This window comes from Callithrix jacchus, chromosome 2 (assembly GCF_049354715.1).
Source record: "Callithrix jacchus isolate 240 chromosome 2, calJac240_pri, whole genome shotgun sequence".
Classification (NCBI taxonomy): Eukaryota; Metazoa; Chordata; class Mammalia; order Primates; family Cebidae; genus Callithrix; species Callithrix jacchus.
Window position 1 is genome coordinate 150,393,159 of NC_133503.1, and position 25,126 is coordinate 150,418,284.

General features: G+C 37.2%; 1 protein-coding gene across 10 annotated transcripts in view; it reads left to right on the top strand.

Annotated features, from left to right (window-relative positions):
- Positions 1-25,126, top strand: part of PDE4D (phosphodiesterase 4D) — a 1,594,380-nt gene that overhangs the window by 1,109,013 nt on the left and 460,241 nt on the right. Inside the window, exon 1 of one of the 10 annotated variants that reach the window (XM_035292290.3) lies at positions 7,093-7,516. The exons of the other annotated variants lie outside the window; for them this stretch is intronic. Coding sequence (XP_035148181.1) covers positions 7,392-7,516 — 125 coding nt within the window. The 5' untranslated portion in view covers positions 7,093-7,391. Of the gene's footprint in view, positions 1-7,092; positions 7,517-25,126 lie in introns of those variants that run through there. 10 annotated transcript variants of the gene reach the window in all.

Genomic DNA, 25,126 nt, shown 5'->3' on the forward strand with positions numbered 1-25,126 from the left:
GATTTGTCTGTGTCCCCATCCAAATCTCATCTTGAATTATAGTTCTCGTAATCCCCATGTGTTGTGGGAGGGACCCTGTGGGAGGTAATTGAATCATGGGAGTGGTTTTTGCCATGCTGCTCTGGTGATAGTGATTGGGTTTCTCACGAGATCTGCTGCTTTTATAAACTTCTAGCATTTCCCCTGCTGGCACTCATTCTCTCCTGCCACCCTGTGAAAAGGTTCCTTCTGCCATGATTGTAAGTTTCCTGAGGCTTCCCCATTATGCAAAGCTGTGAGTCAATTAAACCTCTTTTCTTTACCCAGTCTCAGGTATTTCTTCATAGCAGCATGATAATGAACTAGAAGACTGATGCTATACCACTTTTATCTCTATCTCATAATATTATCCATTGAAATCGGTCCTGTCTTGATGCATGAATTGGACATCAAATGGCTTGTATGCTTTTTTTTCCTAGATAGGAGTTATGCCATCCATTTATTGTATGGATACATAGTAGATGCTCAGCTAATGCTGGCTGGCTGGTTGGGGTAGAAGAATGAATTGACAGATTTTTAAAAATCTCTAGCAACCAAATATAGAACCTTGTTTGCCAAAGACCCCTCCTCTTCACTGAACCAGCTAGTTGACAGAGTAAGAACTTGTAGCATAATTATTTTTCATGTTACAACTTTGTAATTATACATTTGGTTATTTGGAAATAAGTTTAAAGTGTTTTAATTCTTTCCACTGGTTCCTACTGTTGAAAATTATTTTGCAGCTGAACATTGGCAACAGTTTATATCTTGGCAAGTAGACTGTGCTTTTTAAGGATGAAAGTGTGGGAAGTAATATAGGACATCTGTCGGAGAAGTCGTGTTGTCAAAGCCTGTTGTGTATATTAAACTCATTTGTTTCCATTTCTATACATTCTAAAGCAAAATGCCACTCCATTTAACATTCAAACAGCTTATAAAGAGCGTGGAAATATGAATTGTGTGGGCCTACCTGAAATTTCAATGAATGAGCATCGTTTTATTCAGTTGGTTTTGTTGCTGCTTTAGCTCAGCCTAAACTTTGAATATATAATAGGTTTATTGAGATAAGATTACCAGTAACTAAGGGCTTTTGTTGGATGGGAGAACTGAACTCAACATAATTTTCTGTACCTTTTAAATGGTACTTGGACCAGACCTGCTTTCCTATCCTTATATTTAACAAAACAGAATAAACAAAACTTATTTAGATACCTGATTCACTGCATTCCTCTTTTCAGGTATCTGTCTACGTGGTTTTATCCTTTACTTCAGTAGATTTAATAAACTTGCCGTTATGTGACCAACAGATTTCTGTTGGGTTTTGGAGGCAATGACAGTTAATAGTAAAATAATATTTTGAGAGAAATAGCTCTCAACGAGGCTCCATTAGCTGGAGAATAAAGCATTTTAAAGAAGAAGAGACCTTATGGTTCATTGATCTCAAACTTACCCACTTATAAAAACAAAACAGTTGATCGATTTGATCAAAAGTTATCCTTGTTATAAAATTAAGTGGGCCTGCTGACTAGCTGATTTATGGGTTTTTATGTTCTTTAACTTCTAAAGGACACACAATTCAGTCTCAACAGTTTTTACAATCTGAGAGACTGGGTCATGCTAATAAAATTTCTGAGAAACTTGTTATCCATCAAAATGTTAACATCTTTTACCAGAATAGTATGTACGTTTCAACTGATGAAGGTTTTTGTTTGAATGTAAGTTTTCAACTCATTTAGGTAAAGACCAAGGGACAGTTTTCAATACCATTATTTTAATGGATTCATGATATTCACACTGACAGGCTATTCCATATTTTATTTAAGTAGTTTGGCATTAAAGATATTTACATCTTTTTATTTTGTAAAACACTGTTTGCACTTAGGTTATTTCCTTCTGACTGTAGACATTGTGCATAAGACTGTGTGAAGTGTAAATAGTGTTTGAGAGTAGTTTATCAGAAAAAGCTAATGTATGAACATAGGTAGCTGATCCTTAATAGAAGATCAATTAATTAATTAATTTTGAATTTGCCAGTACACTCTCAAAACACAGAGCTTGATTAAATAATGGTGTTATGCTGAGCTTATTCAAGTATTTGGATAACTTTTCTTTACTGTACTGAAACTGGTAGCCCAGGCAGGCACATCTCCATCACCTCCAATTAAAACCTATATTCATCCCTTGCTTCCCGAGAAAAGATGTTGCTCTCAAGTTCCTTTGGGTACTCTTTGCAAAGTATTTGTTTGATTGCATATGATGAATGTATGTATTTCCACTACTTCCAATGTATTTCAGCCATCAAATATTTATAATTATTATTCTGGGGGGAGTGACTGAGAAGGGAATTCAGGAGAGACTTGAACAGGTCTTCGGAACATCAGGTTCTTACGACTTCAGCTACCTTATTCAATAAGCAAATGCTGTTTTAGGTGCTGGGATTACAAAGTCAAAGCAGGCAAAGTTCCTGCTTTCAGGAAACTGTAGTGTCATGGGGAAGAGTTGTAAATGCACGAACAGCTACGAAACAGTGTGCTGAAGTCCTATGAGTTTGGAAAATAGGTGAAAGGCATCTAAATAAAACTGAGGATGAGGAATGAATAATGTGTTTTTGGAAGAGATTATGCTTAAAAGGAGTTAGCCAGCCAGAGAAAGGAGAGAAAAAGGTTTTGGTCAGAGTGCCTGTCATCTGGGAGGTGTTATTTGTGGCTGATGCAGGAGAGAAAGGAAGAGCAAGACCACAGAGATCTCTGTGCTGGGTATTGGAATTTTAATTTTGAACTTTATTACTAAGTAATATGGACCTATTGGGTGATGTCAAGCAAGGGAGTCATATGCTCATGTTCTTGCGTGAGTTTGCTTAGATTTCCATTTTAAGATAATCCTTGTAGGAAAGTGAAGGATAAATTTAAGAACAAAAAATTGGGAATATTAACTCTAGGCAAAACATAGAGGAAGAAAAATAATTAACAGAGAGATTAAAGCATGTGTAGAGAGGTAAAATGTAGAGTCTGGTCTCTGGAGTCAGATGAATTGGTTCCTAATTCTGACTTCCCACTTAACGCTCTGTGTGACCTTGGATATATATCTTGTCCTCAGTGCCTTGTTTTTCTCATCTGAAAAATGAGTGTAATAATAGTACCCAACCCATATTTTGTGAGAATTAATCAGTCAGCCTGTCAACCACAGTGCGTAGCACATTGAATGCATCTGATCAGTGTTAGCTATTATCTATTGACTATTAATATTATTGTTACTGTGAATAGTATTCATGTGTCTAGGGTTTATGACCTGATTAGCAGTTATTGTCTGGTTAGTGGCTGAATGGTGGTAGTACCAGGAAGAAACGTTGTGGGGAGGGGGAGTGGAAGAGGAGAGGGACAGATTCGATTTGAATTATGTTATAAATGCTCAAATGAGATAGCTATGGAACTTCCAAGTGGAATTTTCTCATGGGCAGTTGATGATAACCCCAGAAAAATGTGAACTCGGAATAAAGATGTGAGAGTTTTTCAGCATGTAAGGAATATTTGAAGCCAATTCATTGGATGCATTGACCAGTAGGTGTAGAGAACAAAATCAAGAACAAATCCAAGAATTGAAAGCAGATGCAAAACCCCAATTTGCATGAGTCTCCAGTCCAGGTATGAGCAGAGAACACAAGGTCTGGGGAGGGAAGAAGAGAGTCTTCCAAGTCCTAGGCCAGGGGAAATGATTCAGTCAGTCTGTATGCTTTGATGTTGTCATGAACCGATGATACTCTCATGTCCTAAGGAAATTCCTCCAGAATTTAAAATTGTTAAATGTAGGCCAGGGTAGAGTTAAAGGCTAAAAGAACCTTCATTAATATATATTATTCCAGTTATTAGAAGAAAAGTCCTATGGTTTGAAATTGCTACTTGCTAACTACTTTTAATTGCTGTGCAAGGGATTATTAGCATTGCAATGTCTAGCATAGTGATGAAAACTGATGCTCCAGATAGCTTCATGTGAATTCTCCCTTCGTTTTAATGTTCTTAAGAGCTTAGAATCATAGGGATGGTAAGTGAAATTTGTGCTAGACTCTACATCTGTCTTCCACAGAAATCCCAATATGCAAAAACAAACAAAACATGAATGGATAATCCTGGCCATTCCTTAGTGAGATTTGAGTCTTGTTTGGAGGTAGGCCTAGTAGGAATGGTAGTTCTAATCTTTAGATGACATTAAAGTTTCCAGTGTGTTCCTATTTTCTAAAGGTGAAGTCTCCAACTACCTCTCTCCAGCCCCAGAGAAAGGAAATTGTTGATGATAGAAGGATTCCATTTTCTTCCCTTAAAGGCCACCTCCTGCTAGTTGGCTAGAGTTATCACAGATTCTGAATTCTTGGCAGGCTGGAATTTAGCAGTAATCCCCTCTCATCTAAATTTAAATACAGGTAATCCCCAGGAGCCCCTGCCAGGCTCTTGGTAAATAATTACCTGGGTCCACACAAAAATGCCCTGCTAAGAAAACTATGGAATTTTACCCATCATAGGACACGTAGGTCTCTTCCATAGAGGTTTAGATCTTATTCTTCAATCTCTAATTTCCCCTCTTAGGAAATTCCTATATGAAGCAAATCTTATGCTCTTCTACTGAGCAATCTCCTAAATTAGCTGTCATGTAAAAATGCTTCATTTCGCTTTTGTTCTTCAGACTCTCAAATGGAAGAATACATCCAAAGAACCTCTTAAACACAAAATCTACAAATTACACACAGTCATACATCACAATTAGTTGGCAGTCATCAGGCATTACTTCCACATTGTAAATTTGGTGATGCTTCTCCTAAATTATGAAATATTATTCTCATTAAGAAAAATATGCTGGAGAGTCAAAGAATAGCATTTTATTATATTTACTCTCTTCATAATTATGCAAATTAATAAAAAAAATTACTAACTTTCCTTTGAGAGTTCTCTCATTTCGATGAGACTCCAGACTTCTGCCTTGGTACACCTGTGCAAAGCCTTTCTAAGCCATTTCTTTATGTCCCAATATATATTACAGTTCAGATAGGCTGTCCTTACTTTTACCAGCACCTTAATAGTAGTTTTATTTTAGTAAGGAACCGTATGCAATCACTGGATATTTCAGAGAGCTGGCTAACTTATTTTCCTACTCTAAAGAAATAAACTTGAATAACAATGGATAGTGTTGGCAAGAGTGTGGGGGAGTTGACATCTTCTTAAGTGAATGTGGGAATATGAACTGCCATAGCCTATTAAAGGGAAAAATGTTCACAATTTGTAAGCTACCAATCCATTTTCTGAAATACAAGCACTAATCAGTAAGAATACATTAACAACTGTGTTTATTGTTTATATGAGTCCAAAATTATATGTCCATCAGTAGAGGACTTGTTGAATAAATAATGGTACATTTATGCTATGAAATCTAATATAACTATTGAAAAGAACTCGAGATCTCTATGCATTCACAATGATTTATTTCATGATTGATTTAAAGAATAAAAATATTGACAAAGGATTATATGTAGTATGAGCCCACTCTATTATAAAAAGGAAGGAGAACGCCTATATATGTGTAAGTGTGTATTGTGTGTCATATATTTATATATGTATAAATAAAAAGTTTGCTGTCTTTTCCCTCCCATTAATCCTACCAAGGAAGGGAAAAGACAACAATCTTTTTTATCTACACACTTCTGTGTCATTTGACATGTTAAAAAACAGCATGTAAATTTTGTAATTAAAACATAAAATATAAGAAAATATTGAATAGAAATGGTACATCATGGAATACTATGCAGCCATAAAAAAGAACAAGAGCATGTCTTTTGCAGGAACATGGATAGAACTGGAGACTATTATCCTTAGCATAATAACACAAGAACAGAAAACCAAATGCCACATGTTCTCACAAATGGGAGTTAAATGATGAGAATTCATGAACCCAAAGAAAGACACAGGTTCTCACAAATGGGAGTTAAATGATGAGAATTCATGAACCCAAAGAAAGACACAGACTCTGGGATCTACTTGAGGGTGAAGTGTGGGAGGAGGGAGAGAAGCAGAAAAGATAACTATTGGGTACTATGTTTAATACCTGGGTGATGAAATAATCCTTACAACAAACCCCCATGACACAAGTTTTCCTATATAACAAACCTTCACACGTACCCCCAAACCTAAAATAAAAGTTAAAAAATAGAAAATTATCTATTCTTTCAAGCTTAAAATTTTTGAATTTGAGCAGTGTCTGCTGTTTAAACCCAAACAGTGTTGAATTTGGCTACTGAAAAATAAAATGTAGCCTTTTTACAACACACTTTTCTTGCCCAGGTCCCAGGACTCTTAAATAAACTGGAGAGTCTATTCAAATCCTGGATAAGAAATCATTTTTCAAAATAAAAATGATCTCCCACAATACTCTGAACACCTGCTATTCACATTACCCTGAACACTTGTGGTTTTGTTGCTATAACTCTAGAAAATGGCATAAGGGCTAGAAAAACTGTGGGCTAATTAAAGATACAGCATTTCTCTAAGACCCTGCTGCTTTCAGTAGAATTATTTAGTATCCTTTCTAATGTTTCCAACGTATTTTTCACTGTTATGAAAAAACGGCTTACAAAGAATTCACTGTCCACTTTTTAATAGATCTTCATTCAAAGAGCAGGTAGAAGTTGGATTTCTGAAAGAGTGTTTTAAATGGGGAAAAATTGTATAGCCGTCAACGTTTTAGTGAATAAAGATATTTGCTTACCATTTTTATGTTCCCAAGAGGCTAAATTCAGTTCTGTTTTCCATAGTAATTTATGAGCAAGAACCCACATTTTTTTTTGTCTAGAGAATTGGAAACCACCCATAACATTTCCATGTGCCCATCTCATTTTCTAAGTCTCTATAATCAGTCTAGTAAACAACATTCCCTCTTTGAAAATACAGCAAATAGTTATTTCCATCCTATCAGATATGCATGCTTGGTGTACAGGTAAATAACTCTAATTACCAAACCACTGTCACATTAGGTTGATGTTCCTTTAGACGTTAGACAAAAATGGATTAAACCTTGCTGCCTACTCAGAGATTTGGTCTGAGTGGAAACAGGGTTTTGTAGAGCTACAGAATTTCTACTCCGTCTGCTCAGCCAATAATTGATCAGAGCATGAGCCTGGTTAGAAATAAGCAACAAGCTTCCTGTATCCATGAACAGAAAACAAGGTAGTGCACTTAGCCTCTGAGAACACACATTTACTTTTGAAGAAAAGAAGCACCGGGCAACCAGTGAGCAGCATAAGTCGGAAATCCACTGACATGTTCTTTCCAGCCTTCCCGGGAATGCTGCTCTGACTATTCAGATTTGCTTTTACTTCTTGCCTTTTGGATATAATGAGTTTGCCAAGCAGCTGTGAGTACCTAACTCTGGGGAAGGTGGCTAGATTCCGAAGCGGTTATGTTCATGGATCACCTTATGCAATCAACATGCCAATTGATATTAAGCCACAGAGGAGACGGTAACTGCTTTCCTTTCCTCTAGTTGTTTGTCAGTGAAAGTGTGTTGCTGCCCTTTGTTAACTGCTTTGGACGTCTGCTGAGCTGGGAGGGTAAGGGTGAGAAGTTAGGTTTTAAATCAACACACCGGTAGTTCAAAAAAAAATTTACTAGGGAGGAAGGCTGGAAATATTCTTAGTTTAGCTATTTAGCAAAAGCTGATCTTGTTTCAAGGTCTGTAGATTTTATTTAAGAATTTGAGAGATTGTCAGTGTTTGATTGCCGTCACAATCACCCATGATGAGAATTTGAAAGAGGATTTTGACAAATAATGGATATATTAGTGATGGCTATATGGCTATTTATACTAGATGCCTAGTAACGCATAATCTATATGTGACATTTCTTAATGCATTATAACACATTAATACAATAAATATGTTATGATTCTACAAAAGCATTTGTTTTTTTGTAGTCACTAGGGAGGGCAGATCAGTGTTATATATTTTTCCTGTAAAGTCGTTGTTGTTTTAGATCTGTGTTGTACCCCCACCCCACCCTTTTTATGTAGTGTCAGAATAGCGATGATATAGTTGACTAATATGTCCAAAAGTCACCACTCAATTCAGAAGCATTTATAAAGATGTTCCATTCTCTCTGAAAATTCCATCTCTTTAATTTTATGAATCCTCATCATGAAAATCCAAAATTCTAAAAGCAATGTATTTTACTTGGAAACTGTCATTACTGTCTTACGCTTCTATTTTTCTTTTTCTAATTACACAAACTCATATACAAACCATGCATTTTGCCAGATTTCACCTTATCATAAATATGAAAGGATATTTAAGTGATTAAAAAGTTTCTAAACCTTCAGAAGGCTTTCTGATTTTTGTGAAGGACAATATATTATTCTTTTCTTCAGAGTATTAAGGCTTTTCTGTCCAGCTCTGTCACTATTTGACTTTATGGCAGGCTAGCAGCACCAAGCAAATATTTTAAAATACATTCAGAAAAATGTGTCCTCAGACACCCAACATTGCTCAGTGGCTGTCGGTTACTTTGTTACCTTCTTTAGTTGGTGGTACGATACTGCAAACCCATACAAGTTGCAAAATCCATGTGCATATATGATATCCCTGTTGGTATTATCTAAATTTTTCTGCTTAAATGTAATCAACTTTTCGTACAAGTCAGTCAGATTATATTTTTATGTATATTGTGTATATACATAGACCCAGGAAATTTCAGACATATTCCTAATTAGGTTTATAATTGGATATTACAGTATATTTTACAAGCAAATGTATTTGAAAGACATTTTACAATAACTAGTATTTAATTGCATAGATCTTGGGATTTGTAAGAATACCAGATCCAACTTTTCTTTCAGTAGAATACATTGCTTATCCATAGCTAGTAAATCAATTAAATAAGTTTCATGTAAAAAGTTGACTTAAATCATTACATCTGGAGCTTTTATTCGACAAAAGGATAAATATGACAACAAACGTGATGAAAACAATAGTTAGAGGTGATGTGAATGAATGGAAGAACATCCAAATCTTAGGGGATGTCTTTTTATTCTGTTACTCATTTTTTTAAGTTGTGAATTTTAAAACCTCAACTTCTTTTGAATCTGTTCAGAAAACAATGCACTTGGAATGATGAGTTATCATCCTAGATTCACTAAAATCTACCTAAAATTTAAATGGTTCTGTTTTCAGAGTGCTTGCGGGGACTAAGATTTATCTAAAATAGCATGTTTATGTTTATTTTCATATCATCTCAGTTGTGGTTTTTGGCAGAAAGAAAATTGTTTTCTAATTACTAAAAAAAATCTGAGGGAGGAAGGATGGAAGGGAGGGAGAGAAAGACCTCTAAACAAGAGGAGCTATATGTTGATATTTCAGCCTACCCAAAGAAGCAGAGATTGCGGTGGCAAAAAGAATTGGCTTTTCACTGAAATCCATAGGGAAAATGAAGTAGGAATTTAAATGCATATATGCAAAATATAGCTCAATTTAAAGCTAAGTATATCCTTATAATATAATGACTGATTGAAAGAACAGCATTTTTTTTTTCTTGGAAAACAGGGAAATTATTTGCAAATTGAAAATCAACTATATTAGACACATGACCACATGGTCATTTAATCAGTCTCAATTTTTATTTCAAGAGCAGCAGTGAAGACATTAAGAAAGCAGTTAATACTACTAAGTCTTAAGTAAGCTTAATGTTGAAGAAAACGACAACCCTACCATCTACGATTATAATTACATTCTATATTTTTGATTTAAAAAATTTTTCCTTTTAATTTTTAGAAGCCTCCATAAATTCTACTGTTCAACTTTTCTCTTGCAAGAAATATAATTTCCTTTCAATTTTTTGAAGGCTTTATGTCTCAATTTAATGTAGTGATTTCTTCTCTTTATTTTTTGAGACACAGTCTCTCTCTGTTGCACAGACTGGAGTACAGTAGCAATCATAGATCAGGGCGTCCTAGAACTCCTGGGCTCCAGCGGTCCGCTCGTAGATCAGGGCATCCTAGGACTCCTGGGCTCCAGCGGTCCGCTCGTAGATCAGGGCATCCTAGGACTCCTGGGCTCCAGCGGTCCGCTCGTAGATCAGGGCATCCTAGGACTCCTGGGCTCCAGCGGTCCGCTCGTAGATCAGGGCAGCCTAGGACTCCTGGGCTCCAGCGGTCCGCTCGTAGATCAGGGCAGCCTAGGACTCCTGGGCTCCAGCGGTCCGCTCGTAGATCAGGGCATCCTAGAACTCCTGGGCTCCAGCGGTCCGCTCGTAGATCAGGGCAGCCTAGGACTCCTGGGCTCCAGCGGTCGGCTCGTAGATCAGGGCAGCCTAGGACTCCTGGGCTCCGGCGGTCCGCTCGTAGATCAGGGCAGCCTAGGACTCCTGGGCTCCAGCGGTCCGCTCGTAGATCAGGGCATCCTAGAACTCCTGGGCTCCAGCGGTCCGCTCGTAGATCAGGGCAGCCTAGGACTCCTGGGCTCCAGCGGTGCGCTAGTAGATCAGGGCAGCCTAGGACTCCTGGGCTCCAGCGGTTGGCTCGTAGATCAGGGCAGCCTAGGACTCCTGGGCTCCGGCGGTCCGCTCGTAGATCAGGGCAGCCTAGGACTCCTGGGCTCCAGCGGTCCGCTCGTAGATCAGGGCATCCTAGAACTCCTGGGCTCCAGCGGTCCGCTCGTAGATCAGGGCAGCCTAGGACTCCTGGGCTCCAGCGGTCCACTCATAGATCAAGGTGTCCTAGAACTCCTGGGCTCCAGCGGTCCATTTCAGTTTACCAAGTATTTGGGACTACAGGCACAGGTCACTGTGCCGGGCTAATTTTTTTTTTTTTTTAATTTTTTTGTGTAGAAGAGGTCTTGCTATGTTGCCCAGGCTCTTCTCAAACACTTGGCCTCAAACTACTCTCCTGCCTTGGCCTCCCAAAGTGGGATTATAGGCATAAGCCATCATGCCTGGCCCTTCATACAGAGATTTAAAAATCTGATTTAATCTGGCTCTTCTAACCCATCCTTACCCAATGGGCTGTAAAGTTTTTGAGTGTGTGGATCACATCTTGGTTGTTATTACTTCCCCAGTGTCCAGCATAGAGTCCAGCACAGGTTAAATAATAAATATTTGTTTAATAAATGATTAGAAAATACATATTACATATTTTGGCATAGAGGTGTGTGTGGGTGTGTGTGTATCATATAGAGATATATACATATCTCTATATGATACACATACACAACTATTTTATATATATATACACACACCTATCTGTGTGTGTGTGTGTGTGTATAAAATCTCTTCCCTGTATGCCACAGCATGGAGTCTTTGGCAAGACTTTTGCTTCCATTATTCTTTTGGATCAATTAAATCCCCCTTCCTTGTTTCCCTATAGAAACTGCATGTAGCACTGACTTTAGATTACTGGCTTAAGTGATTGGGGATCTTGCATTTTGGTATTACCAGGTCAGCAAAGGAGAACCTGAAATTCACTTCTATATTCATAAGAGTATATATTCATATATATGTAGTATGTATGGGGTGTGTGTGTGTGTGTGTGTGTGTGCAACTTCAAGTTGTAGAAAGGAGGAAAAAAAGTCACAGTGGGAAGTGGCAGAGGGGAATTTCCTAGAGGTAAACAATGTTGCAACTGTAAGAAAATATAGGAAATTTGATAGAAGCACAAAATTTCATAAAATCAGTTCTAAAAACTGTGACATGTAAGCCTTGTTTCTGTTTGTCTTGCTATAATGGAAAAGTCACAATTTTTTTTTAATCAAAATGGAAAACAAAACTAGTAGCAGTGAATGTGGTGAGACAGTAGCCACTGGCACCCTAAGGCAATGGAAAGCAAGTGCTTTTCACAGTCAGGTGTAGTGCTGCACCTCCCCAGCCACCTTCTTCGCTGCATTTTGGTGGCTTGACACCATTGCCTGGGGGCTGGTGAGGGTCCTTCCCCCGCTCCCTGCTCTGTGCTCTCTCTTGCTAGTGATGCCGCTGTTCTGGTGTACTCTCTGGCTGCTGTTTTTCTTTTCTTTTTCTTTTACTTTAGGTGTATACTATATCCAGCATTTCTCCCCATGTTATCCCTCCCCATCCCCCACTGTCTCTCCCCTACCTCCCCCAACTGCCCCCAGTGTGTGATGCTCTTCTGCTTGAGTCCACGTGTTCTCATTGTTCAACACCCACCTATGAGTGAGAACAGTGGTGTTTGGTTTTCTGTTCTTGTGTCAGTTTGCTGAGAACAATGGCTTCCAGATTCATTCAAGCCCCTACAAATGACATGAACTCATCCTTTTTTATGGCTGCATAGTATTCCATGGTGTATATGTACCACATTTTCTTTGTCCAGTCTATCAACGATGGGCATTTGGGTTGGTTTACGGTCTCTTTTTTTTGAAATCCTTTGGTAGGCTGTTCTCCCTATTATCCCTGGGATCAGAAAAAAAGCAGGGTACAAAGATGCAGAAGATAGGAAGGAATACAATGAGTGTGAGTGAAGGTAAACCAGCCTGCTCCATCCTTGTGGAATGATCACAAGGTCATGCACTTAGATTTATGACTAATCATCAAACTATTAATTAATTCAAATGGTGTATTAATTTGTTAGGACTGTCATAAGAAAATACTACAGATTTGGTGGTTTAAACAACAGAAATTTGTTTTCTCAGATTTGGTGCCTTAAACAACAGAAATTGATTTTCTCACAATTCCAATGGCTGTGAAATCCAGGGTCAAGGTGTCAGCAGGTCTGGCTTCTCCCGAGGACTCTGGTTGGCTTGCAGATGGCCACCTTCTCACTGTGTTATCACTTGGCCTTTTCTCTTGCACAGACATCCCTGGATTTCTTTGTGTGTCCAAATTTCCTGCTTTTATAAGGACATCAGTCAGATTGGATTAAGGTCCATGCTGAAGGCTTATTTAAATTTAATCTCCTCTTTAGAGGTCCTATATCCAAATATAGTCTCATTCTGAGAAACTGGTGTTTAAAGCTTCAGCATACAAATTTTGGGGGAGACACAATTCAGCCCATAACAAATTGTGCTCATGGAATGATTTGATAGTAATGACTGTGGAGAGAGATAGTAATTGGACTGTGAATCCTGAATAATTAGTGGCTTCATGTTCATAAAAATGGACTCAATAATGGGTGTGAACCTGCTTGAGGGAGGCATTGCAGAGATGAGTAAGTCTCGTTTTCTCTACCAAAGAAAAACAAGTACACACTGCAAATAATAAATCTTTATCAAATTCAACCACTTTATTTTAAACTCAATAATCTTTCAAACAAGCCTAGACCAACATTTGCTTTATTATAGCTTTTTTCAAGAGGAGTGGAGGTATTACAGTTATTATTAAGGTAGGTAGTGATTCTCAACTGGGGCAATTCTACCCTCCACCTCCCATGCAGGAAACATTTGGCAATGTCTAGGGGCATTTTTTATCATAATGAGTGGGAAGTAGCTGATGGTTTCAAGTAGGTAAAGGATAAGGATGTTAAATCTCCTTTAATACACAGACAGCCTCTCACAACAAAGAATTATGTGCCCCAAAATGTCAGTAGTCCTAAGGTGGAGGAAACATTATGTAAATAAATTAAATTAGGGAGGACTTTAGAGTTTTTTGAAGATTATATCTAGATAATTGATTTTTTTTAGGTGTTCATGAAAATACTTTTATCTTTCTTGTAACCACAAGATAATGCTTTCTTGCCTGGTTAAAAATGGACAACTGCCCCCTTCCACGAACACTCCCTTCATGGAAGCCATCTTTCTGTCTCTTGGATTTTCCTTCTGGAGTCCCTTCCACGAGCATTCCCTTCGTGGAAGCCTGTCTTCCCCTCCTAAACTCCATCTCTCTCTATTCCCTTCCACTCAGTGTGGAAGCTGCTTTCCTCTCCTGGATTCCATCTTTCTGGATTCTCTCACTCAGCGTGATATCTAGCTGTTTCTTTCTCCTTCTCCTGTTTCTCAATCTCTCTCTCTCTCTCAATAAACCACTGTCTACAAACAAACAAAAAAAAGGGACAACTGCTATGCTTTTTAAATAATATAAAGCATTCAGTAATTCAAACACTCTTGTCTTATGATTTATCTGAATTAGTGTGGCTTTATTGCATTTTCAGGAGTTATTATTCTTTCAGTAGGGAGACTACTACGATTTTATTAAAGAAACCTGAATAAATGATCAAATACATTCTTGTAGCTCTAGGCTAGGTAATAAACATTGAGATCTGCTTTTCAAGTACTGGTGAAAATATTAGGCAAAATTACATAGACAAAATTAACATATATTAAGTGACCATCCTATTGGCCTGGTATATGAAGCTGTGCTGAACTCTTGCCTATATGCATGGGCCCATCGATTGTGAATGTGTGACTACATGAGTGTTTCCATCATAACTAGCTCCTCCTAATAGCAAATGATATGGTTTGGCTGTGTCCCCACCCAAATCTCATCTCGAATTGTTGTTCCCATAATCTCTACATGTCATGGGAGGAACCCAGTGGCAGGTAATTGAATGATGCGGGCAGTTTCCCCATGCTGCCCTCATGATAGTGAGTACTCATGAGATCTGATGGTTTTATAAGTGTCCGACATTTCCCCTGCTGGTATTCCTTCTTCCTGCTGCCCTGTGAAGAAAGTGCCTTTCTTCCCCTTTGCCTTGCACCATGATTATAAATTTCCTGAGGCGTTCCCAGCCATGTGGAACTGTGAGTCAATTAAACCTCTTTCTATATAAATTACCCAGTTTTAGATATTTTTCATAGCAGTGTGAGAACAGACTAATACAGCAAAGAACACATTTTATGAAGGAAAAGCTTTGAAAACAAAGGAACTGCTTTCTTTGAGAGGCTCTTCCTTTCACTTTAAACAAAACTTTAAATTATCCTCAGAGTTTGTTCTAATTCTTTCTATATCCGGGTAAAAATTAATAGTAGTAACAGATCTAACTTCCATGTATATCTCCAGTTCCCCATTCTCTTCTCTATGTAGAGATATATATCCAGCTGTCAAACTCAATAGAGTTGAAACAAAAATTACCTGGAGACATTCCCCATCTCCCATGTCCTTTTTTATTATGGCACAGACCTGGAAGTCCTCCTGAATGCTTCCTCTTCCTCAGCCTGACCGCTGTAGCACTATCCAGTTGCAGGTACATTCTTTCTCCTTCATGTCACCCTTTCCTGCCATCTCCACTGCTACCATCTTAGGTCCAAACCTCATCTTATCTTGCCTTAAAACTTCTAGCCTTATAACTGGTCTCTTTATTCTATCAACATCCTCTTCCTGACTGTCAGCCACAGATTCACTTTCTAAAATACCATCATGATGCTTTCATGCTGATACCACTAGCTTTTCAGTGGCTACCAAAAAAAAATAGGGCTAAATTCTAAGCCATCATAATCTATTTCCTTCCTGTGTCTCTCCTCCTTGTAAATTGCTTTTGTCACTCATGTGTACTGTATATTTTAGGTAAAAATAACTATTAGCTATACCTGATTTTTGCCTAGAGTTCCATTCTCTCCTTACTTTGTGATGAATCCCCACTCACTCCACATATCTTTCCTCTAAGACCTTTCATAATTTTGTATTTCCAAATGGAAATGCCTCCTTAACTAGCTGTGTTCCTTTTCTTCTGTGTCTGTTGCTGCATTATCATAATGAACCTTAATTTATATATTTTCTATCTTTCTTCCTCCTTAAGAGTGTTATGATGAAAAGAGTTGTTTTAGAAAGAATTTGGCAGTGGAACGCTGCATTAATTGGAATGGAAAAGAATGAATCCCTGTATCAACAGAAGGAATCAGTGTGAAATCCTGACAGGGGCAATTTCATTACAATTACAAAACACATAAATATGTGATTACAATTGTGAGAACTGCTCAGAAGGAGACAAGGACCCAAGGAGAATGTAAACGTAGGCACCTAACATAGTCTGAGCGTTTGGAGAATGTTTCCCTGGGGATGATGAGGCCTGAGGATGAGTAACAGCATGCTCTGCTGAGAACCACATGAATGAAGCCTGATGTGTTACACTAAAAGGATAAAGGTGTCTGAAGTATAATAAGGCAGAGAGGAGAGTATCAAAAATAAACTGGAGAAGATGGGTAGGGGAGATTACTGTGTTTTTAAATATGAATTAACCCAATAATTCTTTGTTTCATTTTAGGGAGAAACAAGTGATTATTAATTTATTCATTGTCAATGCAACTTAAAAACATATTCATTGTGTCGTATTTATCACTGAGAATTTTAAAACATTGAAATAAACAATAGGTAACATTTTCCAACTGAGATTTAAAAAAGAAAAAGGTCAGTTTTCAAATCTATTCCCAATTGCTAGAGTTTAATAAAAACTGTCATAAATGTTAACCTTTGTTCTGAATCAGCTCAGGATTTATCCATCACCCAGCTGTGCATCCTCTCACTTGCCAAAAGGAGTGGAATGAGAATTGTTAAGCGTACTTGGAATGTTTACAGTAAGTGTGAAGCACAAGACACTATACAATCATGATGACCTTTATATGTTAGTCCTATTTCTATATTCAATAAGAGACATTAAATTATTTAGTAATTCTTTGGAACTTTCTTTTTAGTTTTTCACTTTGCTCTTATGTTGAAGAAAATTATCACATAGATGAACTACAAAGATGAAGCTTCTGTTACCACCTTCTATTTTACTCTGTAAACTGTGATCGATGAAATGGTGAATGCTGACAGAGTATTCTAGGCTCAGAATGGCACCTTTCAAAGGCAAAAAAGAAGGTGAACAGTCAGGCTACTAGCTGCCTCTCAAACAATAGTCAGGACTTTGCACTTGGTCCATAATGTCGTGATTCATACTGCCCTAAGAAGGTTGCTCTAGAAAGAAAAATAGTTTTCCCAGTGGTGATAGAGAGAAGGGCCCCCAAAGAGAAGAAATTTGAGAGAAGAATGTTACAGGTGTCCAAGGGAAAGATAATAAGCTCCTCAGACCAGATGGAATGTGTTTTGAATTTGAAAAGACAGTCAGGGCTTCATTCATGTGGTTCTCGGAAGAGCAGGTTGTTACCCATCGTCAGGGCTCATCCCCAGGGAAACATTCTCCAGAGGCTTAGACTATGTAAGGTACCTGTTTTTGTACTCTTATTTTTGAGCCGTTCTCACAATTGTAATTACATATTTATGTATTTTTTTGGCCTAAGGGCTCCCTCCCACGTTCGATCATAGGACCATGGAAACAAGGTTCAAGCCTATGTTTTAAATCATTATGTGTCTGGTGCTTTGTCTGCGTCCTGGTACATAATAGATGTTCAATAAATTCTTGTAAAATTCATTGTTTTCAGCTGAGAGTGCAAAAGTAATCAGAAAGTAAATACATGTGTACCCTTTTGGAGAAACATATTAAATTCATTCCAAGCAATAAATTTTTTATTAAAAAAAATTATTTCAGCAACTTCCAAATGTACATCTCAAGCTGTGACCACTCCTCCTCTTTACACTTATACTAAGTTAATGCCATCTCCACTGCTGTATAAATTACCTAGTAACTTAAGTTGCCGCATAACCTGTTACTCCACTGAAGTTTGTGTTACTCTACCTTCAAAAGATGTATCTATGTTTTTACTCGGTTTAAAGAGGAGGAGTGGTCAGAGCTTGAATACACTATGCTTGAAAATTATTTTAGTTGTTCTCCTGGCCAAAATCGAACTCATCATCTTAACTCTTACATTCTAGTCTATTTCTTTTATTTCTTGGTCTGATTGATTACTACGGAGTTATTCAAGCTAGAAACATAGGAGTCACCTTAGTCATATTCCTTTATCTTAACACTGTCTCTCATCATCAAGTCTTCTTTTACCTATAATTTTCTTGCATCAGTCCCTGCCATTCTGTCTTTATTAATACTGCCAACTGATGCGAACTACTGTGTAAGAGCCTCTGAAGTGATCCTCACATTGTGTGTTTCAATATAATCCATCCCAAAGGCCTTTGTGTTTGTTTGTTGGTTTTGATTGTTATAGCAATATTTACATTTCTGCAGTACTAGTAAGTTACACCAAAACATACTCTGTTCCAAGGTTTTATAATTGACCTTGTATATAAAAATATATACTTGTATATACTTACATAAAAAGTATAAAAATACAAGTTATACTGCTGTGATGTTTCCTTATAAGCAGTGGCTGAATCAGAAAACAATCAATATGCCTAATTTTCATGATGAAATGTTCAAAATTCTTCTAAGATTTCTTGAAATCTAGGCTTGTGATTGTATGAGAATTCACAATAAACCAGCTCACAAAATGTATAACCTTCAGTTTATCATACTCTGTAGGGAATTACTGAAGCATATGACATTTACTCATTTATTTTTGAATCCATGCAACACATATGCATACGGAAGTCTCAGAGTCTGTTGTGCGATAATAAATTATTTAACTCACCCTTATGATAGGTAAACAGTTTTCCTAAATTCCCCTCCTGCCCCCTGCTACTCTGACTAAAAATATGTGCTCTTGTTTGTGCTGTTATTTTTGAACAGTGTATGCTGGTATCCGACGTAAGATGATTCATATGATACTGGTGTTACCATGGCAATCCATCGTGTACATAACAAGAACACTGTGAATACCAGAAGCTCTTTGTTCTCTTTGAGTTCCCATTTTCTTTTCTTGTTTTTTTTTCCTTGTGCTAATAATCTAGTGGCTATGACATCAAGTGTACCACAATCTAATTTTCTCTTTCTGTTGCTTGTGGTAGGATTCATACTCTGCTAGCAAGGGCATTCTTGGCCGTTTTGACTTGCGAGAGATTTTGCTTCTGCCTAATGTTTCATTTCATCAGCAAAGTCTTCCCTCTGGGGAAAAACCCACTTGAATTCTAAGGCTGATGCTGGGAATGCAGTATGATGAGTTCTGTGGAAGCAGGACATTCTAGCCCTGGGGTTGCTGTTGTCTCTGACTTTAGTATATGTTCAAAGTCACCTCAAAATAGAGTAGAAAGATTAGTGTTAGCCTGCACATGACTGGCAGTTGTTAAAGGTAAATTGCCACTTTTACTTACCACACTGGATTCTCCCAGTCAGACTGGGATTTAGGTTACAATAGGGTCACTGGGATTAAGCTACTCAAGGAATAATGAGGTTTACACAGACTCATTAATCTTTCTAAGCTATTGAGAGATTATTACATGTCCTGTGACAAAGGAGAACCTGACTGATACTGTGAAAGAACAATTGAGTACAGTTGTACCATCCAAGCACTTACTGCTGCAAATTCAAATATACACACAAAGTAAAATGGGAGAGATAGAGGAAGGGAGATATAAAAATCACAATAGAGCAATTCCAGTTGCTCCATTTGCTATCACAAGCAATGGATCTATGTTCGCTAGTAAGTGTGATTGAGGTAGGAGATGTGAATCTACCACTCTGTTCCTGTCTCACTTCCCTTGGTGTGAACACCTTGCCTTACATTGGATGACTCAAGGGATTCTTGATGGTAAAAGTGACTGTGTCAGACTTTTGCCACATAACCTAAGATACTACTCCACTGAAGTTTGTGTTACTCTACCATCAAAAGATGTATCTATGTTTACAGACATTCTTTTGTTCAATTTGAAGAGAAACTTTAATGTCAATAATGAATATTATTAGCCTCATTTGTGAGTTAAACAAATGTTAAGATTGCATGCACATTAGTAGAAAACTGTTGTACAGGAAGGTGTATGCACAGGCACCTCCAACTATGTCATCCAGCTCAGCTACCTTTCTCTATTCAGCTTTCTGCAAGTATTTATTTCATATAATGCACATGGAACTATAAGGATACAAACATAGATCATCTAAAGAACCTGAAGAACCTGCCCACATGGAGCTTAAAGACAGTTGATAAATACTAAACATAATTACTGTTCACAGCATTAAGATACCAGTAAATTCATTCATTCATTCATTTAATTCACTCATACATTCACTTGTGCTGCAAACATTTACTGAATAGGAACTGATTTCGAAGTTTTTAGCTAGGAATGTAAAACTGAGAAAGAAAAATTCTCAGTCTTCAAAAAAAAAAATCAAAGTCTAACCACTCAGGCAAAAATTCAAAGGGAAAATAAATTATAATACATAAGGACTTTAATAGTCCTCTAGGAGACATTAGACCAAACACTGACCACCAACTGGGCTATTCAGGTATGGTCTTACAAATTTTTAGGTCATGAAGGAAGATGAGGCACTCACCTGAAAGACAGTACCAAAAAGAGGTGGCTGGCAGATAACGAACTCACGTTGCATTGCAGTTTGCAAAGTAGATAGTCATATACGATTTTCTTTGACTATCACATCAACTGGTAAGAAAACCCAGCAGATTCAAAGGCCTTGCTGAAGGCCATAAAGTTTGTTAAATGTGGCTGAGTGCAGTGGCTCACACCCATAATCCTAGCACTCTGGGAGGCCAAGGTGGGCAGATCACTTGAGTCCAGGAGTTTGAGACCAGCCTGGGCAACATGGTGAAACCCTGTCTGCTAAAAATCCAAAAATCAAAATTAGCAGGGTGTGGTGGCATGCACCTGTAATCCCAGTTACTCTGGTGACTGAGGCACAAGAATTGGTTGAACCTGGGAGGTGAAGGCTGCAGTGAGCTGAGATCGTGCCACTGCACTCCAGCCTGGGGGACGGAGTGAGACTCTGTCACACACACACACACACACATACACACACACACTCAAAGTTAAATGCTGTAGTTGGGACCCAAGGACCAGTCATCTATTCTCTAAATATTGTCCCTGTGTTCTGTTAAATACCATGGAGAAAGCAGGACTAAAATATTTTGGCAGCTCTAAGAAGGGAGAATTTACTTCCAACTGGGAGAATCAGAGAAGGCTTTGTAGATAAGATGACATTTATTTTTGGTGTTTACATTCAGTTATGCAGGGTTGAGAATGAAGGGCTTTTCAGGCTGGGAAAACAGTTTCACAAAGGTGTGGATGTAGGAAAATATGTTTATAGAAAAAAATTGAGTGTGGTCAAAGTTTATTGAACTTGAGAAGCAATCATAGATATGGGACATAAAACTGGAAAGGAGAATGACTATATTTTTAGGGTCATGAAAATTAAGCTAAAGAGTATTTTCTAAACTAAGGTGAGCTATTAAAGATTTTGAGCAGAGGGGTCCTATGATGATAGCTTTGCTTAAGAAAGAATGAAATGGCAGCAATGAAGACACAGCTTGGAATACCAGAAGACTACAGTAAGGAGGCTAGTGAGGGGACTTATAGCAACAATCTACTTTACAGGTAATAAGGTGGCAACTAATACAAGATGATGGATTATACTATTAACTTTTGTTTTCTTTTTAATTCTGTGTTTCTGCAATGGCTATATGCAAATCTATCAGGAAAAATAAAGGGGTTTTTTTTGTTGTTTTTTCTTTCAAAAAGTGCAGGTAATTAGCATGGAATGGTGCATGCTAGGAATAAAATGGATAGGAGGGAATGTTTGCTAGAGACATTGTGATGGAAGGATTTGCAAGACTTGCAAACTTGTATAATGAAGGAAAAAGGATGCTCTTTTCATGATACCCAGACACCATGATGAATCCTGGATTTCTGGTATAAGAGTTGTACAATTAATAGAAATAGGCATTAGAAAAAAGCAAGCAGCAGGTTGGAGAACAAAGATAATGATTTATTGAGAGATTAACTGATTTGGGGAATTTGGCAAGACAAATCAATGAAGGTAAGTAGACAAATATCAAGCAAAGAGTAAAACGAGATTGGGATTGAAGATGTGAACACAGAAAATGGCTAAGCCAACATTCTTAGGGGTACATCTATATTGTGGATTAGATTTAGAAATGAGAGTCAACACCTAATGTTTTTTAAAGTCACAATCAATTTCGTTTTTTCCGTTTGTTTGTTTCCAAATCAGAACATTACTTTCATCCTGTCTTATATTGTGCAGATCTTTCAATACAGCTTGAATAGAAGATAGTTTATAAAAGTCCAAAATATATTTCTAAATATTTTGTGGCTGCGATCACTCAGACCTTGGGTAAATTGTAATATATCTATATGGCAAGTGCTTTGTAAAATGACACTTATTTTGAAACTGGTCATTAAATTTTGATTAAAAAAATCAAATCATACTTAGCCTTGATATTGAATACTGAACTTAACCAAGAAGTGCTTACAAAAAGTAAGTATTAACAGCAAGACACAGATAATCCAATACTGATCTGCCCTACTATTACATCCTCAGCAATAAATAGGAATATTTAAGTGTTGCAATTGCCAGAAATCAACCAAAATTGGCATAACTGTTAGAGATGTGGAAAGAACAACATAATTTTAGAATTATAGAGAAGAGCAGAGAATAAACCAACAAAAAATAGTACTATTACGCAGTCACTCTAAAGAAGTAGTTTGTGGCTACCCAGTAAAGTCGGCCATGAGCTTGAGTGCTCCATCACTTTTTCTTCTGTTGCTCGTTTATGAGAATAGTAACACAGCTTTTTCTTCTTAACCAAATATTTCTTACTGGAAGTTCAGTAGGTATACAGTTTGTTTGGCCAGACATGGGTATTTGTGTATCATTCCCTTTCAGTAGTTCTGAAAACCATTTTAGCAGTAGTTAGATACATTGTTTTCCCGAGAGTGTGGATATTTTATTGAGGCTGTTTCAAATGCATTTAATGTCCTTTGTAATAGATTTGTTTATCTCTTCCCCAATGCTCTTGGCTAAGGAAGTTACTTTTTATTTGCCTTATAGTTGTGAGGACTTCATTGCTGTAATCTATAGATACAGTACTTTAGCATTCCATACATTTTAATATGATATATGCCATATATACTCTATAAATGCAAAGTTATAGAGAATGTTTGCTTACGTTTTCTTTTATAGAGAGTTTTTAATAAAGGATGTGCAGTCTATATGTTAAAATAATACCCAGAAATTTAAAAGGAAGTAAAGTAGAACAGTTTATCTGTTGCACTAAGACTTCATATACAATATTCTGAAAAGTTGGAGTATCCTCTGGGTGAAATACATCATATATGTATTATAAGTACGTGGATACAATATGAACATAGAGAATTATGTAAAATATATATATATATATATGTATAGAGCATGTAACTTCATTAGCATTTCTTTTAATGGCATTTTACTATAAATCCAATGACCTGAATTATTCTGTGGGTAAGTGCTAAGTATGTCAAGAGAGCTGGCATAGGAAATGGAAAAAGCGCTACACCCCTTAGCTTGCAAGTAGATGTGAATTTTCTGCCTTTGACATTGTTGAATCTGTGATGAATTAAATATTTAGTCTGATTAATATAAAACATCTGGATGATCTAACTTTGGGGAAATATTGCTTCATATGCACTGAATGCCTGAAAATTGGTAGAATTTTAGATTCCTTTACTTTATAAATGATGCTACCCTAATTTCTGCAATACCTAGAGAATTACAAGAGCTTAGCTCTGACCTTTTTTTTCCATTCAATTAAAATTGTCCGCCTTTAGTTTATTACACATAAAACTCTTAGTAGAGCTAACATCTGCATTATTGTGGACAGTTCCCAAACACACCATTTGAATTTCACTATCAGTCTATGAACTCCCATAGAAAAAAAAAATCTCAGTCATACAGGCTACACCCAGATCCTGAGTAGCCCCTGGTTTTCTAGTTATTATTTTCTCAGGCCAGATCCAAGAAGTCTTCGTTGGGCTCTTCTCTGGGATTCTCTGATAAAATTGGCTTTAGATTAAGACTGAGGTGAAGATAGAGCTGGTCGTTGAAAGACAGAAAAGAGCTGTGAATGAAATAATTATCCTTTGAGACATAAACAAATATAAGGTATACCAAGAAAGGACAATTTGAGTTGTTCATTTTCTGACAATTGTGAAAAAGTTGACCCAGACAAGAGGGTAGGGAGATCAACAGTGTGATCAGGTTCAGGGCCCACTGTGCCATTGAATTAAGACAATGTTGGCATTCTCCATGGTCATCTTTTGAAAATAGAGGTTTAGAATTGGGAAAGGAATAACCTGTTCCATTAACTATGTCGCTCGTCTCATGCAGGTAACCTCTGATCTATGTATTTCTCAGGATATAGACCAATGCCAGAGTATAGACATATTACGTAAAATTACACTTTGTAATTTTAAGTCTTCTGGAACTACATTTAAAAAGTAAAAAGAAATAGGTAAAATTCATTTCAAGGATATATTTTATATAACTCACTGTATCAGAATATTATTCCAACTTAAAACCAATATATACAATTATTAATGAGATATTTAACATTCTTTTCTCATACTTTGTCTTTGAAATCCTGTGTATATTTTTTACTTACACCACATATTAATTTGGATGCCCAGTTGTCCTCAATTTGATCTTTATTCAGTTGAGATTTAGATCTCATAAAATTCACAATTAGAAATACAGATTCACTTACCCAGGTTGTTCCAAATATAGTATTATTGAATGAACTATCAGTCTTTTAATTTTAATTGATAAATATTAAATAAGACTAAAAATTTAGTTCTTCAGTCATACTAACCCCATTTCAAGTGCCCAACAGCCTCTTGTGGCCATTGGCTGCCGCATTGGAGTGTCCATATTTAGATATCTGGGCTTGAACTCAGTCTGCCACTCACTGACTGTATTGGCAAGTTGTTGCCAACCTGGGCAAGTTTTTTCTTTTTTTATGCTTTAGTTTCCTCACCTGAGCTCACCTTTTTCTTTGAAGAAGCTCTCGTGAAGAAAATCCCATATTTTTCTACTTAAACTCAGAACCTTAGAGTCATCACTGCATCCTCCTCTCCCTCATCATCTTTGTCTGCCAGAAAGCCAAGTCCATTGAGGTGTTCACTGTAAAATTTCATGCTTTCCTACAACATCATTTCCACTGCTACTACCTCTCCTTTTGCATGGATAGCTGCAATTATCTATTTAATTAGCCTGAGACTCCAGCCATCACTCCACATTCTGCCTGCTGGATGATGCTACTGTGATCATTTTCTGAAAATGGTATTTTTATCATATACTCCACAGTTCAAACTGTTTCTTCACTGCCCATCATTTCCATCATGAATCCATGTCCTCTGTGAAACCCCCTTGACAA